The sequence below is a fragment of the Hypomesus nipponensis genome, chromosome 8 (assembly GCF_054491055.1).
Source record: "Hypomesus nipponensis isolate SF chromosome 8, ASM5449105v1, whole genome shotgun sequence".
Taxonomy (NCBI): Eukaryota; Metazoa; Chordata; class Actinopteri; order Osmeriformes; family Osmeridae; genus Hypomesus; species Hypomesus nipponensis.
In genome coordinates this window covers 6,365,730-6,386,884 of record NC_140368.1, presented here as the reverse complement: position 1 = coordinate 6,386,884, position 21,155 = coordinate 6,365,730, and the positions used below count along the sequence as shown (strand labels likewise).

The window sequence follows — 21,155 nt, the reverse complement described above, 5'->3', positions numbered from 1 at the left end:
GAGACTACGCACGCGCTGCTTTTACCAACCACTTCCACGAGATAGCGGGAGATGCGGCAAGAGTTGGGGTAAGAAGTATCCAGAACTAACGATGAGTTGGCACATTTATAATGTTTATGAAATGTCAACGTTGAAAATAATATTATTTAAATCACCTAGAAGCCACACGGAGGGCATAAGGTACTTTCTTTTTCCCCCCAAGCGACTGTCACTTGACATGGATGGAGTATACTCAAGGGGGTCTGCTGACCGGGGATATGCTAGCCAGGAAGTGTGGACGGTAACATTTACAGAAACTGTAATGACAGTTGGGCGGTTTTGATGTCGGTCAAGAGAGGATGCCCAGTATATACAATAACTTAACAACGGTAGCGTGAGCTGGCTGTACAACCTAGTAGTATTTAAAGCTCTAGTCTGATTCAACTCGAGTCAAATTACTAGCCATGTGTTGAATCAGATCCCCGATCTAAGACGGGGAGGGATGACAACGCTGCTCATTTATCAGTTATCATGATTGATCAAGGCAGGGTCTCCTGTAACCCTAACAGTAACTTTTCCACATTGAATATATCGAAAAGGCTAGTCGTATCAATGTGGGGGTGTGGTCAGGGAGAGCGAGGTAACGTTACGTCCATTCATTCTTTTGTTAAGCAATAGACGCATCTGTTTCCAACCTGTTGAGAGTTCGTCTGCACTTATTTGCTGGGTCTACAACGGCTCACCTGGGAAATAAATATTGATATTAAACCAGATTTTTCATTATAGACTGACTGGGAAAAGCAAAAAAAACGTGTTTATTTGCCAAGCCTCTGTTTATGAAGGCTAAAACACCTGTCAATATTCCTGCCAGGATGGAAAGAGTACAGGATATTCTTGTTTAGCCCTCCAGTGTCGATAACCCATTTTCATCCCCCTCCATAAGCTTTGAGAAAGAACTACCACACGGAGTCCTCGTGGAATGCTGCAGAGCTTTGTACTTACCTGAGTTTATCATCCTGGACTGGCGTTAGCAACCAGTACTGTGTAACCATTAGATGAGAATACTGGCAATGTAATCCTAAGGATGTACTGTCCTGTAAGCCTGTATCTTTCCTCCATGACTGTTGAGTCCCCTGTTTCTCCACTTATTATCACACTGGCAGTGTAATAGTAGGGAGCACTTCATCCACTTGCAGTTTGATAGTAATCAACACTTCATCCACTGGCAGGGGAGGGGGGAAAAGTAAAATGGTTTGATAAATGGAACGATAACAGTTGCATGGATCTGTTTCGGGGTTTTTGGAAAACCATTAGGTGAAAGGTTCCCAGCCCTCTCAGCCCCCAGTCCAAGAACATTGTGGCTAATGGTCTAAACATTTATATCTCCTGTTCTTGGTTATACTCTCTGCTGCGGTCTGTTTTCTTTGGCTCCCCAAGAGGAATTCAAATGGCCCTGTTGCAAAAATGATCATCCATGACTGGGAGTTTTATACAGAATGTCAGCACACCACCACCAGTTTACTTAGCTCACTCTAAACTGTCCTTTCTTTCTTATCAAAAGTATTCTGTGCTTTGTTTGTTTTTTACCTGTCAGAATTCCTTCACGTAGGAATGAGATAACAAATGCTTGGTTTCAAACTTTGTATCCATGCATTTTCTGTTGTGTTAGTGTAGGCCTAGTTGTACGTTTTTATATAGTTTGATCAAAGTACAATGTCCTCTTACTATCATTAAGCTTTTTGAAGTCTCACCAGAAAGCTAGTGGGGCTATAGGTTTTGTCACGTACTTCATTTTCCTTGAGGCATTGTTCGGTGCTCATGTGGGCTGAAGCTCATCTCCCTGGTCTTCCAGTGTGGAGTTGCATGTTCTGCCTGTGCTCACATGGGTTTCCTCTGCAAAGCACCCTGATAAAACAACATGCGGAACAGATCACTCTCCTGCCCATGTCCTTGGGTTGGACATGGGTGAGCAATTGAACTTGGCCGCCGGTAGCCTTGATAGGGCTCATCACTGTTCCTGGCTGCCTTGTGAAGGAAGGAAAGCAGGATGGGAGAAAAAGCAGAGAAGGAATTTTATTGGTGGACATTCAAGCGTACGTGCTAATGTCACCATGTGTGTCACATCGCATGGTCAATAAATGCGTTCTTTCTCATATTTGGACACACAGACTGGCCCCTTTCTCACCTTCCCCCTGTCCTATAAATCAAAACGAATCCAACTTTATTTAAACAGCTCATTTCATACACTGATGCAATACCCTGAAGCTCCCCTCTAGTATGCACACTGTTTGCCGTCAGGGTCAGTTGGCTCGTATGACCTAATTGCACGTCCCCAGCCAAGGCCGTCCCATTTCTGTCAGCAGCTATTGTGTCACTCAGACAAATCATGAAACTAGGCTAAATATAACTGGGTGGGGTTTGTAATGTGATTGCTCACTGAAGTTTAGTTAATACTACTGTATGTTATGTCATCATAAACTACAAGTAGCTTGCCTGGGATTCACGGAAAACGGAGAAGGTGATGTCCCGCTGTCCAATCAGCACTGTCCATCAATTTGGTTCTTTCCTGGGAAAAAGATCATCTTTGTTTGTTGTGAAACCCAGTGTGACATTTCATGACTGTTGTTCTGTGTTTGGGGGTGCTTTGTGGAGGATAATAGTGATATTCTTCCTGGACCAGCCAAGGTCTCTTGAGGCCAGTACAAACAGTAAAACACCAGGTTGGAGTCTCACGTTTACTGGTGCTTCTGAGAACGTTTGACTAACCATTTGTACAAGCAGTGCAACTCGAGCTGTTTTGGATGTGGTAGACTAACAATGACACACCTTTATGCCAGACAGGGCAAAAATGAACTTAGACCATGCAGTTTGGATAGTGTTTATGTTGTATGTTGTACAGCATGTGTCTATCTGTAATCTTGAATTTTGCAGTTTGTGTATTTATTTAAGTATAGTTCTTTGTATTCCATAGAAAGTGATTTGGGTTCTCATCCTGGAGTAGTGAAACACTTGCTGCAACTCTGGCTATAACCAATGGTTATTAATATTAGAAATAAACATTTGAATTTAGTTGTGGGTTGGAAAAAGCAACAAAAGTCAAAGAAATTCGATCTTTTAATTAGATGGGCTCTAGCTTAGGCTGCTTTTCTTTGAAGGAGAGTTAGGCTTTGGCGTTTTTGAGAAGCTTGCACAGATCTGGCGTAGGCTAGGCTACATGTTGATCTGGATCAGGAGTTTAATTCTTCACATCGTAATACCAAAATAATCGATGCCAAGTATGCAGATAATTATTTTCTGCAAAGCAGGAATAGGCCATCAGTCTCTACACAGTATTCTATAACTGTAGGTATATCGTGTATTCAGTTGCTTCTTTTAAGCTTTTTACTACTGGCTGTTGGTAATGTGCTAGGTGCGTCTCCTTCAATATCCAAGGACGTTTGTAGAAAACTCCCAGCATGCATTTCCCATCAGATGTTGCCTCCCTGAGAACCAACAAGACAATGTCATGAGAGCATGGGGCACCTTTCTGGACACAAAGCTACGGTTGACAATGAACGTGACAGGAGAACCTTTGCTGTGTCCCGCTGTGTCCTCAATCACCTCCGATATCCCTCCACGCCCAGAGACAGGTGCTGCTGAACCCACAGCTAGAACAGGACATGGCATATGCTGCCTGGGGACAGAAGATCTTCTGGGGTGGGGCGGGCGCATTCTGTGAAAGTAGAGATGTGGGGGTTGAGGATAGAGTAGATTGCCATACATTCTGCAGGAATAAATGGAGGGGAGGGGGGGGGGGCAAATGGAGTAGATGGATATGTGTTCAGCCATAGCAGCTGTTGCTCAGTGAGGTTGGAAGTGCTCCAGTCACTGTGTGCACACAGAACCTGCCGAAGCCCTGGCCAGCTCCCAGCTCCCTGAGAAGTCTGGGGTACACAGAGCTGTGAAAAGCCTTGGAGGGACTTCCAGACCCCCGTCTGTATGCTGAAAGGTTCAGACACGACCCCCGAGCTGCTGGGCTATTCTAGGCAATGAGCAGACTTATCAACAGAGACAAAGCTATCAACACAAACCACAGCCAGATCCCCATAGAGATACACAAATAGCTGTGGAACTAACAAACACCTTTCCTGGAATACTACTACAGTAATACCAGACTGTCCAGGGGAGTTTGAATAGAGAGCCGCACTAGTTACAGGGTAAGTGTGTGTCAACCAACCTCAATATCTTGTAAACATATTCGAGTCTTTAATCATGATAATGATTTGGTTTTCAATCACCGGGGTGTTGGAAATGCCGGCCATTTTGCCCTATTAAAGGCAGCTTACATATTAATTAATTATTTGATAATTTCTAGGATATTTGCCATCGTAAACTGTCCTGACCACAAAAGTTAGGAATTTAAATAACAGGAAGCCAGTGAGTGAAAATGCTGCTCTAAGGACTTTTTGCAGTTATAAACTGTACACTGATGTGCAAGAAGAGGGAACAAGTCCAATGATCGTGTTTTTTGCACTGTGTTTAATTTAAATTTGTCAGCAGATAACTTTTGCAGTCTGTTGGCCTGGATGTCTTACATTCAACTTTGCCTGATTTTCCTTTTGCTTGTGTTTTTTGGTGACACTTACATTCTTAAATTGGACAGTTCTCAACAACAGTCGAAGCTGTTTATGCAAGCAAATATGTCCACAGAAATGGACGGAGGAATACTAGGCAGCTAGTAGATAGTAAAGGTGTTAATATCTAGTGTTCAGGTTACGAAAGTGCCCTCCTTACAAATCAAGAGAGGATTCGTATTTTGGAGTAGCCTCAGTTCTTCCATGGATATTTCTATTTCTGGGCCACAATCGAGAACAAGGGAAAACCCCAGACTTTGAAGTGGACTCCAGCTTTGGCTCTTTGTGGCTTTTTGCTGCTAGTTTGTTCCCTTAAGACTGGCATGTGACTAGCAAGTGAGCCTATTTACCCACTGACAAACAATCATGCATGAACGTACACACTCTGACACACTCTGAAACACACACACACACAGGGCTTGTCACCCCTGGCCACAGGCATTTGTTCAGCCCTAAAGTCTCATATAAGCTGATGTGGAATGCTTTCTTGTTTTGACCTTTGGCTAGCTGTGTATTTAAATTACAGGACTGTACTTTGTTTGGAGCAAAACATCAAATCCAGTACGTTTGACTGGATGTTCGATTATTCTTGGATCTCAGTAGCAATGTTGATAGCTTCAGTCAACGTATTTCTTAGTTACTCAATGGCACCTGGCATTGTGCTAATTTAGTATTGTTTGTACTGTGGACTGTTATGCCCAAGTTATTTGTGTGGATAGACCATGAAGTGAAATGATTTGTACTTGTGTACTCATGCATTGATTAGAAGGGTTAGGTTTAACCCTATTCACGGATGGTCAAGTTATTCTCAGGAAGTTTTCTTTGGTTGCATATATCTTGTGATGCAACACTGGCTAGCCAGATAGACTGACTGGTTATCAGTTGCTATAGTGAGCATGTTACAACCTGTAAGGGTTTCTCAACAACAGTGTAAAACAAGATGTTTCATGGCTTCATCAATGTGGAGGAAAGTTAGAGACTTTGGCTGGTTAGTCGGCTGCTTAACTTGGTGGGTGTGTGTGTGCGTGTGCCTCATGCATCAGAGGCCTCTGACTCAGTTGTGAGTGGTTCCTCCAGTCACATGGCCGGCTGTCAGAGGTGCGACAGCAGGAAACCTAATCCTGAATAGGAAGGGCACCGTTATCAGTCTTAGCATACTGCTCTGACACAGCACAGAGACTACCAGCACACAGCCAGCTCTCTCACACACACAGTCTCTTCACCGCATCTTCTTTTCTCTCTCCTTCTCTGTGTTTCTGTTTATTTTGTCCCTGGCCCCGGTCCTGCTCATGGTCTCCAGCGTTCAGCATTGCACTATGATGTCAGCGGTGGATCCTGTGGCGTTAAACTAAGGTAAGATAAGCTCTGTTACTGTTTATCCTTCTTGTCACACTTGTTGGTATGCCGTTGTGCCATCATCTCAATCAAGTGCCTAATGTTTAGCTCATTAAACGGTTTAAATGTCTCTCTTTTACCATGGGAACGATATTCTAAATCTGTATTTACTCGGTGCTGAAATGACTACCGCTGTCAGACCTGCTGGTGAAACTTCCTATCAAATAGAGTTATTGTATTGATTACTGTTGTGTTCTCCTGGGATGACTGATATGGAAATCAATCGGCTTGAGGAGAAAGTAGCCCTAAAGGTGACCGGAAGCTCTCGCTTTGACATTTGTCTGTGACACATTTTGACACTTTGTCATCCGATGGCCTGAAGCAGAAACACTGACCCATAGCGCATCAGGCCAAAAGTAGCTGGATTTCTGTTCACCGTTATGGTTTACCATGAACCTCACTCAATTATTGATGAACATAACTGCCGTTCTGTTAGTGGTTGTGTTTACACTTTCCAGACATGTTTTCCTTCCTTCAGTCCTCTCTGTGTAGCGCATCACTATTACAGTTGTACAATCACATTTGTCCTGTAGAAACGTTGTTTTTGTCTGCATCTTGTCTATCCTTCGCGAGCCTTGTAAGCACATTGATTGGAGATAACAGATAAGGGCCTGTATTGGGAAGGAGGACTATCCAGACGAGAACAGACTGTCGGGCCATCAGAGTTTGTTTTTGATAAAACATTAAAGCCACAAAGGATCTTAGTGACTCACATGCCACACAAGCTAAACGTATTGAAGTATTATTCTATAGTGTCACATCAAAAAACACAACCGCCAACAATTTGTTAGCAGGAAACCCAACCCTGTATCATTTAGCATAAGGTTTTGTAAAATCCTAAATTAATCCTACTACTACCTCTTCCTCTCTCATTGTCTGACTTTTAAGTGGGGGTTTGTGTGTCAACTGTGGTTCCTACATTACGATCAAGTCTCTATTTCTGAATCCGAACTTACATTTGCAGTGGTTACATATTTTTTATTGAACCTTTCCTAAATGATGCCTTTTGATGGAAGTGCCATATGTAATCTGTGGTCACCACACTCCAAATTTAAGAACCTACGATTATCTCTGCAACACAACATTCCTTGTTTCCCTACAGACTGTTGATTAAATCTAGAGCCAATAACTTTTGAAGGATTCAAGATTATTCTTAACATCGCCCACAAAAAAAAACCCAGACCTACAAAGCCATTGGACGCTGTATTTTGTTGTATATTTATAGCCCGTTTCAGACTTCTATCTTGAATGTCATCTTTTTTTAGGCTTAATCTATAATTCATCACGCAAATGAAACCTCCCTACTCATTACATTCTATCAATCACACAGCCCTCAATCGGTCATTCACTGGTGTGTCATCATCACATGTATGATTTCCATCCATCCAATGCTGTTGCGGAGCGCAGCCCACTTAAATAGCTTGCACATGAGTACAGATCAAAATGTTGAATCTGTTTCTGAGTGGAGAATGCTTGTACAATAACCTCCTCTCCAGACCTCTGTGGACCAGAGGCCGAGTCAACCAGGCAAGGTCAGGTAGACCTAGGAGGCAAAACACTTCTGAAATATAATATGTTTCGACCAGTTATTTCAGGAAGTAAGCCGGAGGCAATCCTGAGAGGCTTCTAATTGACTCCTTGTGTGTAGACTCCAGTGTCAAAGCTTGGGTTTATGGCAGCTACTCCTCTGGCGAAATGGACTTGGAAAACAATTATTAAGCAAAATCCTTGAGGAATGTTTGGTGAATCCCATCCATAATGAATAGCATTGTGAAAGTTGAAAAGTTTATATACTGTGATCCTTTCTGAAATCTAAGCTTAAAGTAGTGTTAAATGTCCAAAAAGGACTACTGATAGTGGTTTCACAACGAACACACATGAATGACCAATACCAGTGTAAGCATCATTGCACCTGTCCCTGATGAATTGGCATCCCACAACATCTCTATTATTAGTTTGAGAAAACAGATGAAGTTGACAGCTACACTCTCAACAATAGATTGAACACTGTAAATGTGCCAGAGAGTGGAAACAGACATTTAGAAGGGGAATAGCCAACACTGTTCTACCAACAGAGCTTATCTGGTTTACTGTTTGGTCTACCAAATCTAGCCGCTGACTTTAAAGGCCAAGACATTTGATCATGAACGTCCCAAATCTAGAATCCACCACTTACAAGGGGAAATAACCCATTGCTGATCTAAAGAAACACTTCTGGATCATCCCTGACGTTTGTGTTCTTGTACTCATCTGAGCTTAATGGGAAAGCTTGATTTACACCACACCGTTTCTTTTAGAAAGCACACATCTACTTAAGGGTTGAATTGAAGGTTTGACATTGATTGCATTAATTAAAGTAATCATAGCCAGGAAGCGGAGGGCTGTTTGTTATCCATGAGATAACTTAGACCGTTTATTGTTTTTGTGGTCAGTGGCCACATAGCATCCCATTATAGTGTGTAATGTTGTTCTCAGGATGTCAGGTCTATCCCATCATGCTCCTACATACTCCGGGGTCTTAACTTGTATGTATTGAGTAATTGAGAATTATTATTTTGTTTTCACAGATTGTTCCAAGCAATATTTTGGGTAGGACAGGAGGCCTGTGGCCTCACCCACAGCAGTCTGAGCTAGATGCTTCCTTCCAGTTTTTCAGCCCACTTCCTCTCCAAACAATACTTATCTCTGCCCTTGTATGCACAAACTTCGGGCTGTTTACTATTCTGCGGAGAAGGTGAGATCTGCAGTCTCCTGCTGCTTTGCAGTCACAACAGACAGGCAGAAGAAGGGCTCTGAGGACATCACTTCCTCAGGTCCAAGATGGGGCCATGTGGTAAGCCGCAAACCCACTGGTGTGGCCAGAGATTGTTTTCGATTCAGATGAGAGGAACTAAGTTAGTGAGGGAAGTAGCATTTTTTTAAATGATTTCTCTCCTGGACCTAATTTATTTGACCATGATTCAAATGGCTCAGTTTTAAACTTAAAGTTCTGTAGCTAGATGATAGGAGCGTGTCCTGTGACAGGACAGTCTTGTCCACGTGCGCTCTTCATGCTTCGTACTTTTCTGGTCCTCACATTATTCTTTTGATTTGGCTTCATTGGTGTCAATTCTGTAGTGATTGATGTTTGTTGTTGCTACAGTGTGACCGTGATAATGGGTTTGTTTCCAGATATGCCCATCCGTACGTCAGTGTGCTCCCATGCATGTTTGGAGAGATTGTGCAGCACCGTAACCTGATCTCGGAGATCCCCTCCTATTTCCTCAGGAATAACTGAGGTCTACATTTACAGAGAAAGTTTGCTTGAAACACAGGAAGACCAGCTGGAGGTCACAGTAGGACGCCCCCGCCCCCCCCCCCCCCCGAAAATAATTTTCTTTGTGAAACTAATTTTGCAACGGGCATCGAGTCCGGACGTTCCCAGAGGTGTTGGACTCTGTACGCAGACTGGAACAGCGAGCGCACGCTCCCAACCCACAGAGCTCCCAACAGTCTCGTCTCGCCTAATCTCTTCGTAGTGTGACTGCACTCCATTTAACAGTCTTCCTTTTGAAAGTCTGTCTTGTAGGCAAGGTCAGTGATATGATTATGCCCTGGCATCAGTGAGGCATGTCATGACTGATAATTATTGCCTGACTATCCAGAGTGCCTTAGACTGGACATTGACTGCTTTCTGATATGGACCAGAGCAGGAGATGGATAATGGCTAACATCCATAAATGAGCTCTGCTCCAGCCTCTTGTGTTTGAATGACACAGCCTGTTCTCTAAACAAGAAAGACCCACACAAAGAGAGAAAACACACACAGACAGAGCCAGGGCCGCGTTCTCGCCAAGTTCTCTGTAAACTGAAGCGTCTGAGAACAAGGACCACCTGGGATATGAAAGGGATTAAGAGGGTCATGTTCGTCGGCTCAGCTCAGTTAATTACAGTCAGAACAAGAACAAGCCATCTCTAAATTCTCTTTCCAGCAAAAGAGTGTCCATATTAATTACACTTTAACAAAGAGCACTTAAAAAGCCCATGACCTTCTTTCTGAGACTGGCTGTTACTTAGTATTCTCATGAACACAATCCAGGAATAGATCTTCAGTGCGCTGTGTCAAAAGATTCAAATAAATTATGACTCATTTTTGTGTTTCAGTGTACAAGATCATTCCAGTCACTGATATCGCTTGGTAATCTCATATCTACCCAATTGAGATTCACCATAAAGCAACTGACCTGTCACCTTTGTCTTTGAGGAGTCATTGATCCGACGTGACAGGGTTTACTAGAAGCTGCCCAGCTGAGCACACACTCTAACCTATCCCTTCGTGTTGCATCAGAAATCCCCTGGAGGAGGAGACGGTGGAAGGTTTCCTGGTCCGGTAGGTCAGTGGGGTTTACGTCTAGCAACACTCTCCTGGCTGGAGCACGCGCCGCCACTTATCACCGTGTCCTGTCCGCAGTAGCACGCTCTTATCTGGCCCTTATCGCTCTGTAGAGGTAATGACCTTGATTGCCGGTGAGGAAGTGCTATTGGCCCGCAGACCTCCCCAGCGTCCTGAGTCACACCCGCTACACATTTTATTCAAAGTTCGTTCAGACACTTATCCGTCCGTGCTTGATTGATCCGATGGGCTTTGCCAGGAAGTATCATCCCAGAAATTCACACTTAAACATGGTGGAAAATCTAGGCACGATGCTCTTCCAGAACGGTTTTGAATACTGTTTTTTTGTTTAGGTCTGCGGCTGCACACGTCTCCGAAAGGCAATGTTTTGGGATGTTTGCGTTCGCTAGCTCTCTATTAAAGCCAGCCTCCATTAATAACACTGTCACCCTAACCCCTGACCTCTCTGTTCCAGGTTATGCTGCCCAAAAGGTCCTGTCTGAGTCCCAGCGAGAAAGAGAAGGGCTAAGGCCACACCGTCCCAGAACCACCCCCGGCTCTCCTTAACCCAAACCCTGACCAAGAGGAGCGTAACTATGAGCAACCCCAACACGCATGGCAAGCTCACAGGCACCGTGGCAACAGTCATTCAGACGGTGAGCGCACACACACACACACACACAAACTCACACACAAACTCACACACAGACACTCATTCCCTTTCGCACACACTGCATACACACACTCCAATAAGGTTAGACTCCTAATGTTGACCGCATGACAAACATACACACCAAGCATAGACAATGTTCTTGTTGTGGTTGACCGTCAGAGAGAAAGGCAGACCATCTCTGATGAATCCTCAATTGTTCTACCTGCAGTGAGTTGCTTTACATACCATAATCCAACATTGTTCTCCCGTCAATGAATGGATTTACCGTTATTATTTCATGATGGTCTCATGTTCAGTAGACCACAGTGGTTCACTGCCTGGAAGCCTTTAGTCTCTGATTACCCTAACAGAATTTTATTTCCTCCTCCCCTGACACGCAACTCTCTGCACTGAGATTTCTGCTGTGTCAGCCCCTATGGTCCTCTGTGTTTTGGCATCTTTAGCGTTTGTTTTGGGTTGTGCTGTTCTTCTCTTAGCAGTGTGTGTGTTCAGAGGAAGCCACTCTCCACAGATTGAGTCTCCTTACTGGAGGCAATTATGGGGAGTTTTTTTTAAAATTATTATTATTAAACTTTGGCATAAAATCTGTAGTGAAATTGTTTTTTTGAATCTGTTCCCCTTGAGTGCAGTTAGAACAGTTGACTGGTGGAGTAGCGATTTATATATGTCGTTTGGAACCCTGTGATGGAACACTGGGTTGTCAACATGAAATCACTGTAGTGGAGCTCTGTTAGTGATGCCTAGCAGCCAATTGGCTCCTACCATCAAAGATTAAGGGCTACATTTAGGTCCCCATGAAGCCCTAAGATATAAGATCTTGAAGGTGATGATTATGTGGTTGTTGGGGACTGGCAGGCAGTGACTAAGTGGCAATGAATGTATTTTTCATAGACCATTACCTTAACAATGGTTCTTTACCATAGTGTCAGAGTAAGATCATTTTCTGCTGAGTTCCTTACTAACCTCAGGGGGGTTGTGTTTCCTGGTCATGGACCATGGATTACTTGTTGAAGTTACTCAGAAAATTACTGCTGCCTTTTTTTCGTCCAGTTTTCTACTCAGCTGAGTGTCAACGTGTACAGGTGTTTTTCTCCAAAGTCCTCTACTCTCTCTCTCTCTGCACGACTTGCATCAGTGCCCCAGCTGCACTCTGCCGCTTCCAAGCCAGTGGGCAGCTCCGCCACCTCAGGAAATGCCTGCTTGCTCTGAGCAAAGCCATTTCTGGGTATTTTTTTCACTGCTGTTAGCTGCTTCCGATCCCATGTTACCCAATCATGTGTTAGATACCTCCTCCAGCCCAGACTCAGACTGAGGGGAGGTGCACCCTGGCTGGAGGCAAACACCCTGGGGGAGGGGGGGGAGGGTGAGTTAGGAGGGGTGGGGATCTCTTCCCATGTTGGAACGAAGTTATTGCTTAGAGCTGCTAGTCTCCCCTTGTGCAGTACCATAGCGTAGTCTGAATGACAGAGTTTCCTTCCTTTGTGATTAGTCTGTTTACAAGACGTGTGTGTGTGTGTGTGTGTGTGTGTGTGTGTGTGTGTGTGTGTGTGTGTGTGTGTGTGTGTGTGTGATGGTACACCACAGTACAGTGTGTGTCTTGTGGGACCGTGCCATCCCAGTTCTGCTTGTCCATCAAGGTACACGACTGAGAGTCATACAGAACTAGAATGGTCTCTTATAAAGGATATCTGTATGCATTGTTATGCACTTAATGTCCTTGTTGCTGACCACCTGTGCATTTTATGACAAGGGGACTGTTCAGTATAGCGTAGAAACGTGCGTCCCAAGGCGGTTACAGAATTTGCAAAAGATTAGGTTTGTTTGCTCGGGACAACCAACGCTAAACTCTGATTCGTCGCTTTCTTTTGTAAACCTCTTCTGGGTTAATCATTACAAATAAGGGCAGTGTGTGTGTGTGTGTGTGTGTGTGTGTGTGTGTGTGTGTGTGTGTGTGTGTGTGTGTGTGTGTGAGCGAGTGAAGTAGTAGAGGAAGTAAAAATAATTTTGTCTTGTCTTTTGAAAGATTGTGAAACTCTGTGGCGTTCCCTTCCTGTCGCGAGGCATGGCCCTTGGTCATGTGACGAGGGGGACTGAACAGAGCAGAAGGACAGGCAAAGGTTCAGGTGGCCATCCGCTCTGTTTGCTAAATAATACCAACCACCAAAAGGCAAATAAGGTAGTTATAGTTTCGGTGAGGCGCCTGACTGGATATTCATGGATTTTCTGTACACGGAAAAGGTGAGTCTGTCCAGTTTACACGGTCGTGTTAGGACCTGGCTGTTAAGACGGAGCAAACAGCACAGCCAGTTCCTCACATGGACCGTGGCTTATGTTTGACCGTGCCCACACAGTTGCTTCTTACGTCCACAAGGGAAGAGCAAGAAACTCCTCCTTTGATTTCCTCCTCCACACGAATGAGGATAAACTGTCTCATGTTCTTTTATTGTTAGGGGGCCTTGAGGGATGCTTGTTGTAATATGGCTGGTTTTGGTCACTGTTGCTTCAGTCATAGTGGAATACTGAGGTAAACAAGGTGCACCCCCCCCCCCCCCCCCACCCCAGTCAGTCTCTTAGGATTGACTCTGAATATGTTCTGCATTGCCTGTCCTAGTGTCCTACCGTTGTCTTGGCTACCCAGAGGTGTGTGTGTGTGTGTGATGCTTATTTTATTCAGTCAACCGCCTGCCATCAGATGAATGCCTTGCAAAAACCGAGTGACCATTTTCATCTTAATGCTTCACTCATTACTGATGGTCAACCCTATCACTGTACTCGGTTTGTCAACAGAGAGGCCAAGCCTGTGAGTCCTTTGTAAATGCCCCACTAAGGGATTGTACCTTGAAGCCAGACAATGATTAGTGTAATTCCCTCTCCCCCTCGTCCTCCCTCTCTCCTCCTTCAGCCTCGCAGGTTTCCTGCGACTCAGCCACCGTCACACCTCCTCTGTGTCATGGCAGTCCAACACCCACCTCTTTATAGCATTGGGCTGTAGAAGCCTCAGTAGAAAGGGTAGCAAGATGTCAGTATCTAGTTATTTCATTCAATTCTGCAATCCTGCCTGGCGACGGTGCCTGGCCCTCTCTGCTCACAGTCGGACCTGCACATCCTGCTGCAGGGCTCTGGTGACTCAGCAGCTGGTGGAATACATCGCTGTGCAGCGTCCGCTCCTGTCAGCCTGTGGTCGTCGTCTCCTCCCCCCCCCCCACACCACTCCCTGCTCTGCCTCTCAAAGTGCTGACGGTGTGGGATTTGAGCTACCTCAAGGCTTAGATAATCTGTCCTGCGGCCGGTGTACAACAGGGCTTTTGCTCAGTGCGACTTCAGGACAGCCAATTCATGAAGTGAGACAAGCTCCTTGGCAATTGAAGTGCTTTATAGTTCTTTGTTGTTTCAGTTTGTTGTATCTAGAAACGTGACACAAATGGTTTTCAAGTGGAAAGTTTGGATTGTGGGAACTGAAACTGAATTGAAACCAGCTGGAGAGATGAAGAACTGATTACTCATTACACACTCACCTGCACAATTAAAGTTAAACGCTACGGTAGGTGACCTTTGAAAAATTAACTGAACAAACTGTGCCCCAATTTAACACCTATTACACCTTTTTCTAACCTTTTTGACTTCCAAACTGGTTCCTAAAAATACTGAGAGCCTCCTCTACAACACCTATAAATATCTCTTTGTCATGTTCCCCATCCAGACACACTAGTTGTAGTTCTCTAGTTCTAGTGTTCACATGACTTATAGTGTTCACATGACTTCTGTGTCTTACTTCCCACTGAAGGTCACCAAAAAGTCACATGACCTTGTCACAGGAAGACATCACTCTTGTCCCAGAGATGGACTGAGTCAGCAGAGAGAGACAGAGCGAGAGAGAGAGCCCTTGGGGCTGGTAATGCTTCTGTGAAGCTCTTATGCTGCTGGATCTTTGCAGTGAGGGGATTGTGGGTGTTTGTATGCGACCAGGACCAGAGAACCACAGAGCAGGCCCTCTCCCTCCCCCTGCTCCCAGGTTAGGCCACGATGAAGCAGGCCCGGCCTGGTGGTCACCTCCCCCTCTCATGCCACACCCTGTCTTCACCTTCAAATCCAGTTTGCTCCCCACCCTCTAATGCCACTACTTTGGCTGCCCAGCTGTTACATCCTGAAAAACCAGTTTGAACCTTTTGAAGTCAGAGTCGCGGCTGTGCTGTGTGTCATTGTCCCTAAACACAGAAGGAGGTCTAAAAGGAAGGATTGGGTCCCCTTGTTGAGAATTACAGACCAAGATGCAATGTGAAATCTAAAAAGACATCTGTCTGAAATGTCCTTTTCTTGCACTTAGGCCTGGTTGTTACGTCATGTAATCATCAAGCTTGCCTTTGATAATGTCTCTAGATGTTACCACAGGGCCTGAGGGGACTTGGAGCACCTTGGTCAATATTTAATTTGTGGCTGATAAAAAAAGGGGGAGATGAATGTTGGATATTGTTCCAAGGCAGTTCAAATAGGCTTTGTCCTTTCCAGTGCGGTTGTCCTCAAATGTGAATGAACAAAATGGTCTTGTTTATTTGGCGTTGTTGCCACAATGGACAGATAGGTATGGTGCCAGGCTGTGAAACGAGATAGCGTTCTGATTAGGGTGTCACGGGGCTGGATCCAACAAGGGTAGAGGGCTTCGTCCTTCCTGCTACTGTTAGTCTAGAGGTGGGAAGATTCACAGCACCAGCGTGGCTGAAGAGCAGTGTGCTTTCCACTGGACACCGTCACACTTCTGGGTATGAGTCTGGTAAGTCGCTCCGTGGTTTGGATGAGCCCCTGAAGAGGTTTTTGTTTGTAATAATAAATGAAGTTGACCCTTCATAACGGTTTTTTGTTGTTTTCTATGTTTATGACCTTTTGCCGTATCCACCATAGATCCTTGTTGCTAGACCGTGGCCCGGGCTGCTCTTGGTTTGTTTTTGCACATGCTTTTGGGTTGTGGGAAATTCTTCCACCTCTCTGAGAATCCCTCACACATCTTGTCCACCTCTAGAGATTTACTGTGAACTGAAATGAGTGCCCCGTGAAAAATAAACGCCTCTCCTGGCTCCTAGAGTCTAGAGCGGGATGTGTTTTTGAGGCGCGCTGGGCTGTCATGGTGAAACCTCAGATTGAAGCAGATGAGATCCGTCTGAGCTACATAATTACTCTGCGGATCGTCGGTCTCCGCACCACAGTTATTTACGGCAGTGCTTCAGAAGTGCCCGATGCTGTGGAAGTGACAGAGACCTCGTAGCTTTTAAGCCAAAGGACTGGAAACCCGCAACCAAAGTCGCTCTCGAACCTGCATTGCCACTTTTAACTGTGATTGAGTCATTTCTTGTTTTCCATGCGGCCTTCCAGGTGAGGGTGGGGCCCTTCTAAGAAGCCTCATACTCAGCTGTCACAGTGATTGATCAGGTTTCAGGAGGTCCGTGACCTTGGGTAAAAAGTGAATGGATTCAGCCTGGCCTCTCCCACAGAGATGGAGGAGAAGCCATCCTTCAGTCTTACACCCTAGTGCGGTATGTGTACATTTCAAGGTCAGACCATAACTCTTGTGCGTTATGTGCTAGACGTGGTGGTGATGTGAGAATAAACAACTCTCGCTCTTTTTGAACGTCAAACTCTCAATTTTCCGCTCCACTTCAAACTCATCTTGACCTTGACGTTGTCACCTGAAACGGGATCATCAGGGATGGAAGGTGTTTGAAGAAACCGTGAGACGTGGCATTTGGACGGTGTGGGTCAGGTTTTCTGGATGGTATGGAACCGGTGTTCTACTTGGTACGGTGGCCGGAAACCACGGCGCTCTGAAGGGGTCGCATAGTTTCGTAGTTTGACCAGGGGCTGTTGATGGGAGCGGCCTAATTGCATTTCACCGGCCAATGTACTTTCCCCCGGTCCCCTGAGGCACAGGGCAGAATTTAATCTGAGTGATGTGTGTAATGGCCTGAGAAGTGTTTGAAGGGCCGTCAAATGAGCCGTGGTGCCGTGCGTGTCGGGCTTATGTCACTGGAGGGGGCCGCCGCGGGGGCCTCGGAATCTATGTGCCGTTTCCACGGCAACGTCGGCCCCTCTCCTCGGGGGTGGGCGCGAGATCGTCGGCCTGTGTGGTTAGCGGGTCTGCTTGCTCCACCCCTGTGGCCCACCCCTGTCATAACAAGCACCCCCCTCTGCCCCCGAGCAGGAAAACAGATCAGTTACCTGCACATCACAGCAAGCTACGTGACCTCCGTTCGAACACCTCCCACTGTTCTGTGATTGGTCCAGAAGGGAAGCTGCTGTTTTCAGTTTGACTGTGACATTATGGTTGCATGAGGTGAGGACCCACAAGTAGATATTGTGTGCTGGGAGGACCCAGACGGTATAATCTGTGATCCAGGATTCATAGGAATTTCCTCGGGACTAGATCGCCCTCTTGCGGCCGTGTTTTGAGTCACATTCTGGACTGTAGATGCAGGTGAACACACTGCAGGAGAAGTACAAGACGGAATCGTTTTCAGGAATACCAATGGAGATAAACGGTTCTCACCTCATACACACCACAGCTGCTGCTAGACAAGGAGATGCCCCCCTCTGCTCTGATGTGTACACATCCTGAACACACAGCCTTCACATGACATGCAGGCAGACAGTTGGTCTGTCTCCATTAAGTCATTTAGCAGACGCTCTTATCCAGAGCAGTAAGTACAGGGACATTCCCCCCGAGGCAAGTAGGGTGAAGTGCCTTGCCCAAGGACACAATGTCATCGCTGAGCCATCTGACTTCCTGTCTAGTCACTGGAACATAACTGACAGACTCTACCATATAACCGGCATCCCACCTGTCTAATCTAGATGGCGATTCCACCGCACGACATCACACCCATGTTGTCCCCCCTCTCCTCCCCATGACCGAGGTACCCTTTCATGTGTGTTTGCAGCCAGAGCCCCCCACCTCACCCTTGCGGGGGGCGCCGCGTGTGGAGGAGGAGGATGAAGGGGACCTGAACAAAGCCCTGGGGGTCCAGAGCTTCCAGCAGATCCTGAACCCCGCCCCCAGGGTGCCTGACGAGCAGCACCGCGCCTACAATGAGGAGGACTTTGAGTGTAAGCAGGGCCTCGCCCCCGCTCACCTGACACAACCACCTGCTCGTTCCTCCTGGTCTCACTCACACACTCGGCGTAGACTCGATCCTCCCTAGCTGTGTGTTTTCGACTCCCTTAGCAGCTGGGTTGTGCTAACATCCTCCTCCTCCTCCCCCCAGATCACCGCCACTCCTCGCACCACAGCCACCACCCGCTGTCCAAACTGCCGTCGGACGGACGGCGGAAGAAGAAGAGGAAGAAGGGGCGAGAGCGTCTGAATGGTGCCAGCCCCAGCGGGGCATCCACCATCGAGGAGGGCGAGGACGACGAGGACGAGGACGAGGAGGGCGCGGAGGCCCTGGCCCCCGAGGCCCTGGCCCCCGAGGCCCTGGCCCCCGAGGCCGACCCCGACGCCCCGACAGAAGACGTGCAGGTACTGGAAGGACAGGTTCAGGTGGATGAAGGGCTTAGCGGGCCGGGGCTGTTTAACCAGCTGTCGTCTGGTCTGACACAGACTGGATGTCTTCATATAGGATTCTTTGTTTACTTACCAGAGGAGTTACCACATAACAATGCCGCAGTTTGTATAATATAATATTATTATTACCATATGAATTATATTCATTTTAACTTCTGTACATAATAATTTCACTTAGTTTTGCTATGGTGGGCTTGCCACTTACGTGACTCTTACCAAACACATAATGCCAAAGTGATATTTTAGCATTATAAACAGTACAATACAGCGTGTTTTGTTTAAACACTTAACATCGCACCACCCCACCCCTTCCTTTTGCCCTCATCAGAATTCACAAAGCATCACCATTATTTTCCTTTGTAAATATTTCAGTAAGACCTTAATTATTGATTTCCTGGGTTTGAGGTTACAGTACAAGATGATGACATTCACATTAGTATTGTTTCACCAGAAACATTACCAGTGGCTTCAAAAACCCTGATGCACCCGCTTTTTGTAAACACGGAACATATCAAGTCTGTTTTCTAATATAGAAGAAATATTTGATCTTGCCTCTAAAAACTCTCCACTCCACTACCCTTTTTCCAGTAGGCGCATGTTGGTTGATGACCTCTTGGCAACAGTAGTTACCCAACCCCTTCTGTAAACTCACCGTGTGCACCCACTTGTCCCTCCTCTCTCCCTGTAGTTCTTTGTGTCAGACGAGGACCCCCACGTGGCCATGCCTGTCACCAACAGCCCTCATGCTGCCCGGGGGCTGGACATCGTCCCCAATTCTGCCCAGCCGGCTGACGCCGACGACACCAGCGCCACAGAGTGAGTCAACACCACACTACACGTCCTCCACCCCACACCACACCTCCTCCATCCCTCTCTCCTGCACTCCTCCATCCCTCTCTCCTGCACTCCTCATCCCTCTCTCCTGCACTCCTCATCCCTCTCTCCTGCACTCCTCATCCCTCTCTCCTGCACTCCTCATCCCTCTCTCCTGCACTCCTCATCCCTCTCTCCTGCACTCCTCCATCCCTCTCTCCTGCACTCCTCCATCCCTCTCTCCTGCACTCCTCCATCCCTCTCTCCTGCTCTCTTCCATCCCTCTCTCCTGCACTCCTCCATCCCTCTCTCCTGCTCTCTTCCATCCCTCTCTCCTGCACTCCTCCATCCCTCTCTCCTGCACTCCTCCATCCCTCTCTCCTGCACTCCTCCATCCCTCTCTCCTGCACTCCTCATCCCTCTCTCCTGCACTCCTCCATCCCTCTCTCCTGCTCTCTTCCATCCCTCTCTCCTGCACTCCTCCACCCCTCTCTCCTGCCTGTCCTGTTCATGCTGTATAGTTGGACCAGGATCCACAACAAAATGTTAATTTTTGGAGAAGCTCTATTCAGCGCACCGTAGCTTTTTGTGGGGTTGTACCTGTCATCGCTCTTTTACAGAGGCATTCTAATACGCTAACAATCACCGCCAGGGCTGTTCTGATTGGCTCAGGGAGGCCCGGTCGGACACACTGTGCGTTACCAAGTGCCAGGCATCTGGCCGTCCTGCAGGGTCTTGATGTAATAGACCTGAATCATCCCCTGAATCGTCCCTCCTCGCCCCAGGCCATCATTCACCCGTCTCCATAGAGATCTCTGACCTGAGTCAGGACCATCACACCTCTCCTTTCCCCGGCCCCACCTATGGCATTCAGGCTCCCAGCACTGTTAGCTATCTGGTCTCAGATTGACCCCTCTTCTTCACCCAGCTCTCTTCTCTAATCCTGAGCTCTCCTCTGTCCTGGTGCAAGACACCCTCCTTCTTCAGACTGTCCCCCGTTTGCCATCAGAGGGGACCACACAGTGGATTACTTTGAATGCCAGAGAAAAAGCCCGTCTTGGAATACTTCTTTGCGTAGGTCTTTCAGCTGCGGTTTTGGAGGAGGTTTTGCCATTTCGAGTCGTGAGGGGTTTGTTGGTTTGTTTGTTTATTTGCGATCTAGACGCCCAGTCTGCCTCCTGCACTAACAGGAAATCTGTTTGATTAACTTTGATTGTTCTGTTGTTGTGTGGGAGGATCTTTATGTAACATTAGAAGAACGGTCCAGCGAAATCCTTTTGAATGTGTGTGCTCTCTGTTCTGAGACAGTGACCACACTGTTCGTATGCGGTACATACTTACCATTTGTCGTTCCGTTGAAGTCGTCCACCTCTCTCACTCTCTCTCTCTCTCCCCCACAGGAAGATCCGCACAGCCTCCAGCAGCGACCCGAGCGGCCCCGCCCCCCAGTCCCCTGAGCCCACGGGCCTCGCCCGGGTCTCGTCTGCCAGCCGCAGCTACGACCTGCAGGAGCGCCGGCGCACCGGCAACATGACGGGCGCCGAGCAGGCCAAGTACCAGCGCATCCCCACGGACGAGAGCGAGGCCCAGACGCTGGCCTCCGCCGACCTCGACGGCATCAAGAGTGAGTGTGGAGGGGACTGGGAAAACTCTTGGTTGGCATAGTCGAGAACAAGGAAACGCTATCAACGTAACTTTGTTGTCTAGAGGGTTTTTTTTATACAGGCAATAGAAATGTGGCTCATAAGGATGTGTTGTTGG

At 46.8% G+C, this 21,155-nt stretch overlaps 1 protein-coding gene across 14 annotated transcripts in view; it reads left to right on the top strand.

The window, feature by feature from the left end:
* Position 1: 1 nt before the first annotated feature.
* The window catches only part of slc4a2b (solute carrier family 4 member 2b), a 35,530-nt gene continuing 14,376 nt past the window's right edge, over positions 2-21,155 (top strand). For 2 of the 14 annotated variants that reach the window (XM_084702738.1, XM_084702725.1), the window contains exons 1-7: positions 2-68; positions 5,893-5,945; positions 10,835-11,015; positions 17,959-18,124; positions 18,283-18,536; positions 19,270-19,397; positions 20,795-21,018. In XM_084702738.1, the coding sequence (XP_084558864.1) occupies positions 10,956-11,015; positions 17,959-18,124; positions 18,283-18,536; positions 19,270-19,397; positions 20,795-21,018 (832 nt within the window). In that variant the 5' untranslated portion in view covers positions 2-68; positions 5,893-5,945; positions 10,835-10,955. Of the gene's footprint in view, positions 69-88; positions 181-3,889; positions 4,176-5,892; positions 5,946-8,554; positions 10,361-10,834; positions 11,016-17,958; positions 18,125-18,282; positions 18,537-19,269; positions 19,398-20,794; positions 21,019-21,155 lie in introns of those variants that run through there. The other 12 variants (XM_084702732.1, XM_084702730.1, XM_084702737.1 and 9 more) reach the window with 12 other exon arrangements.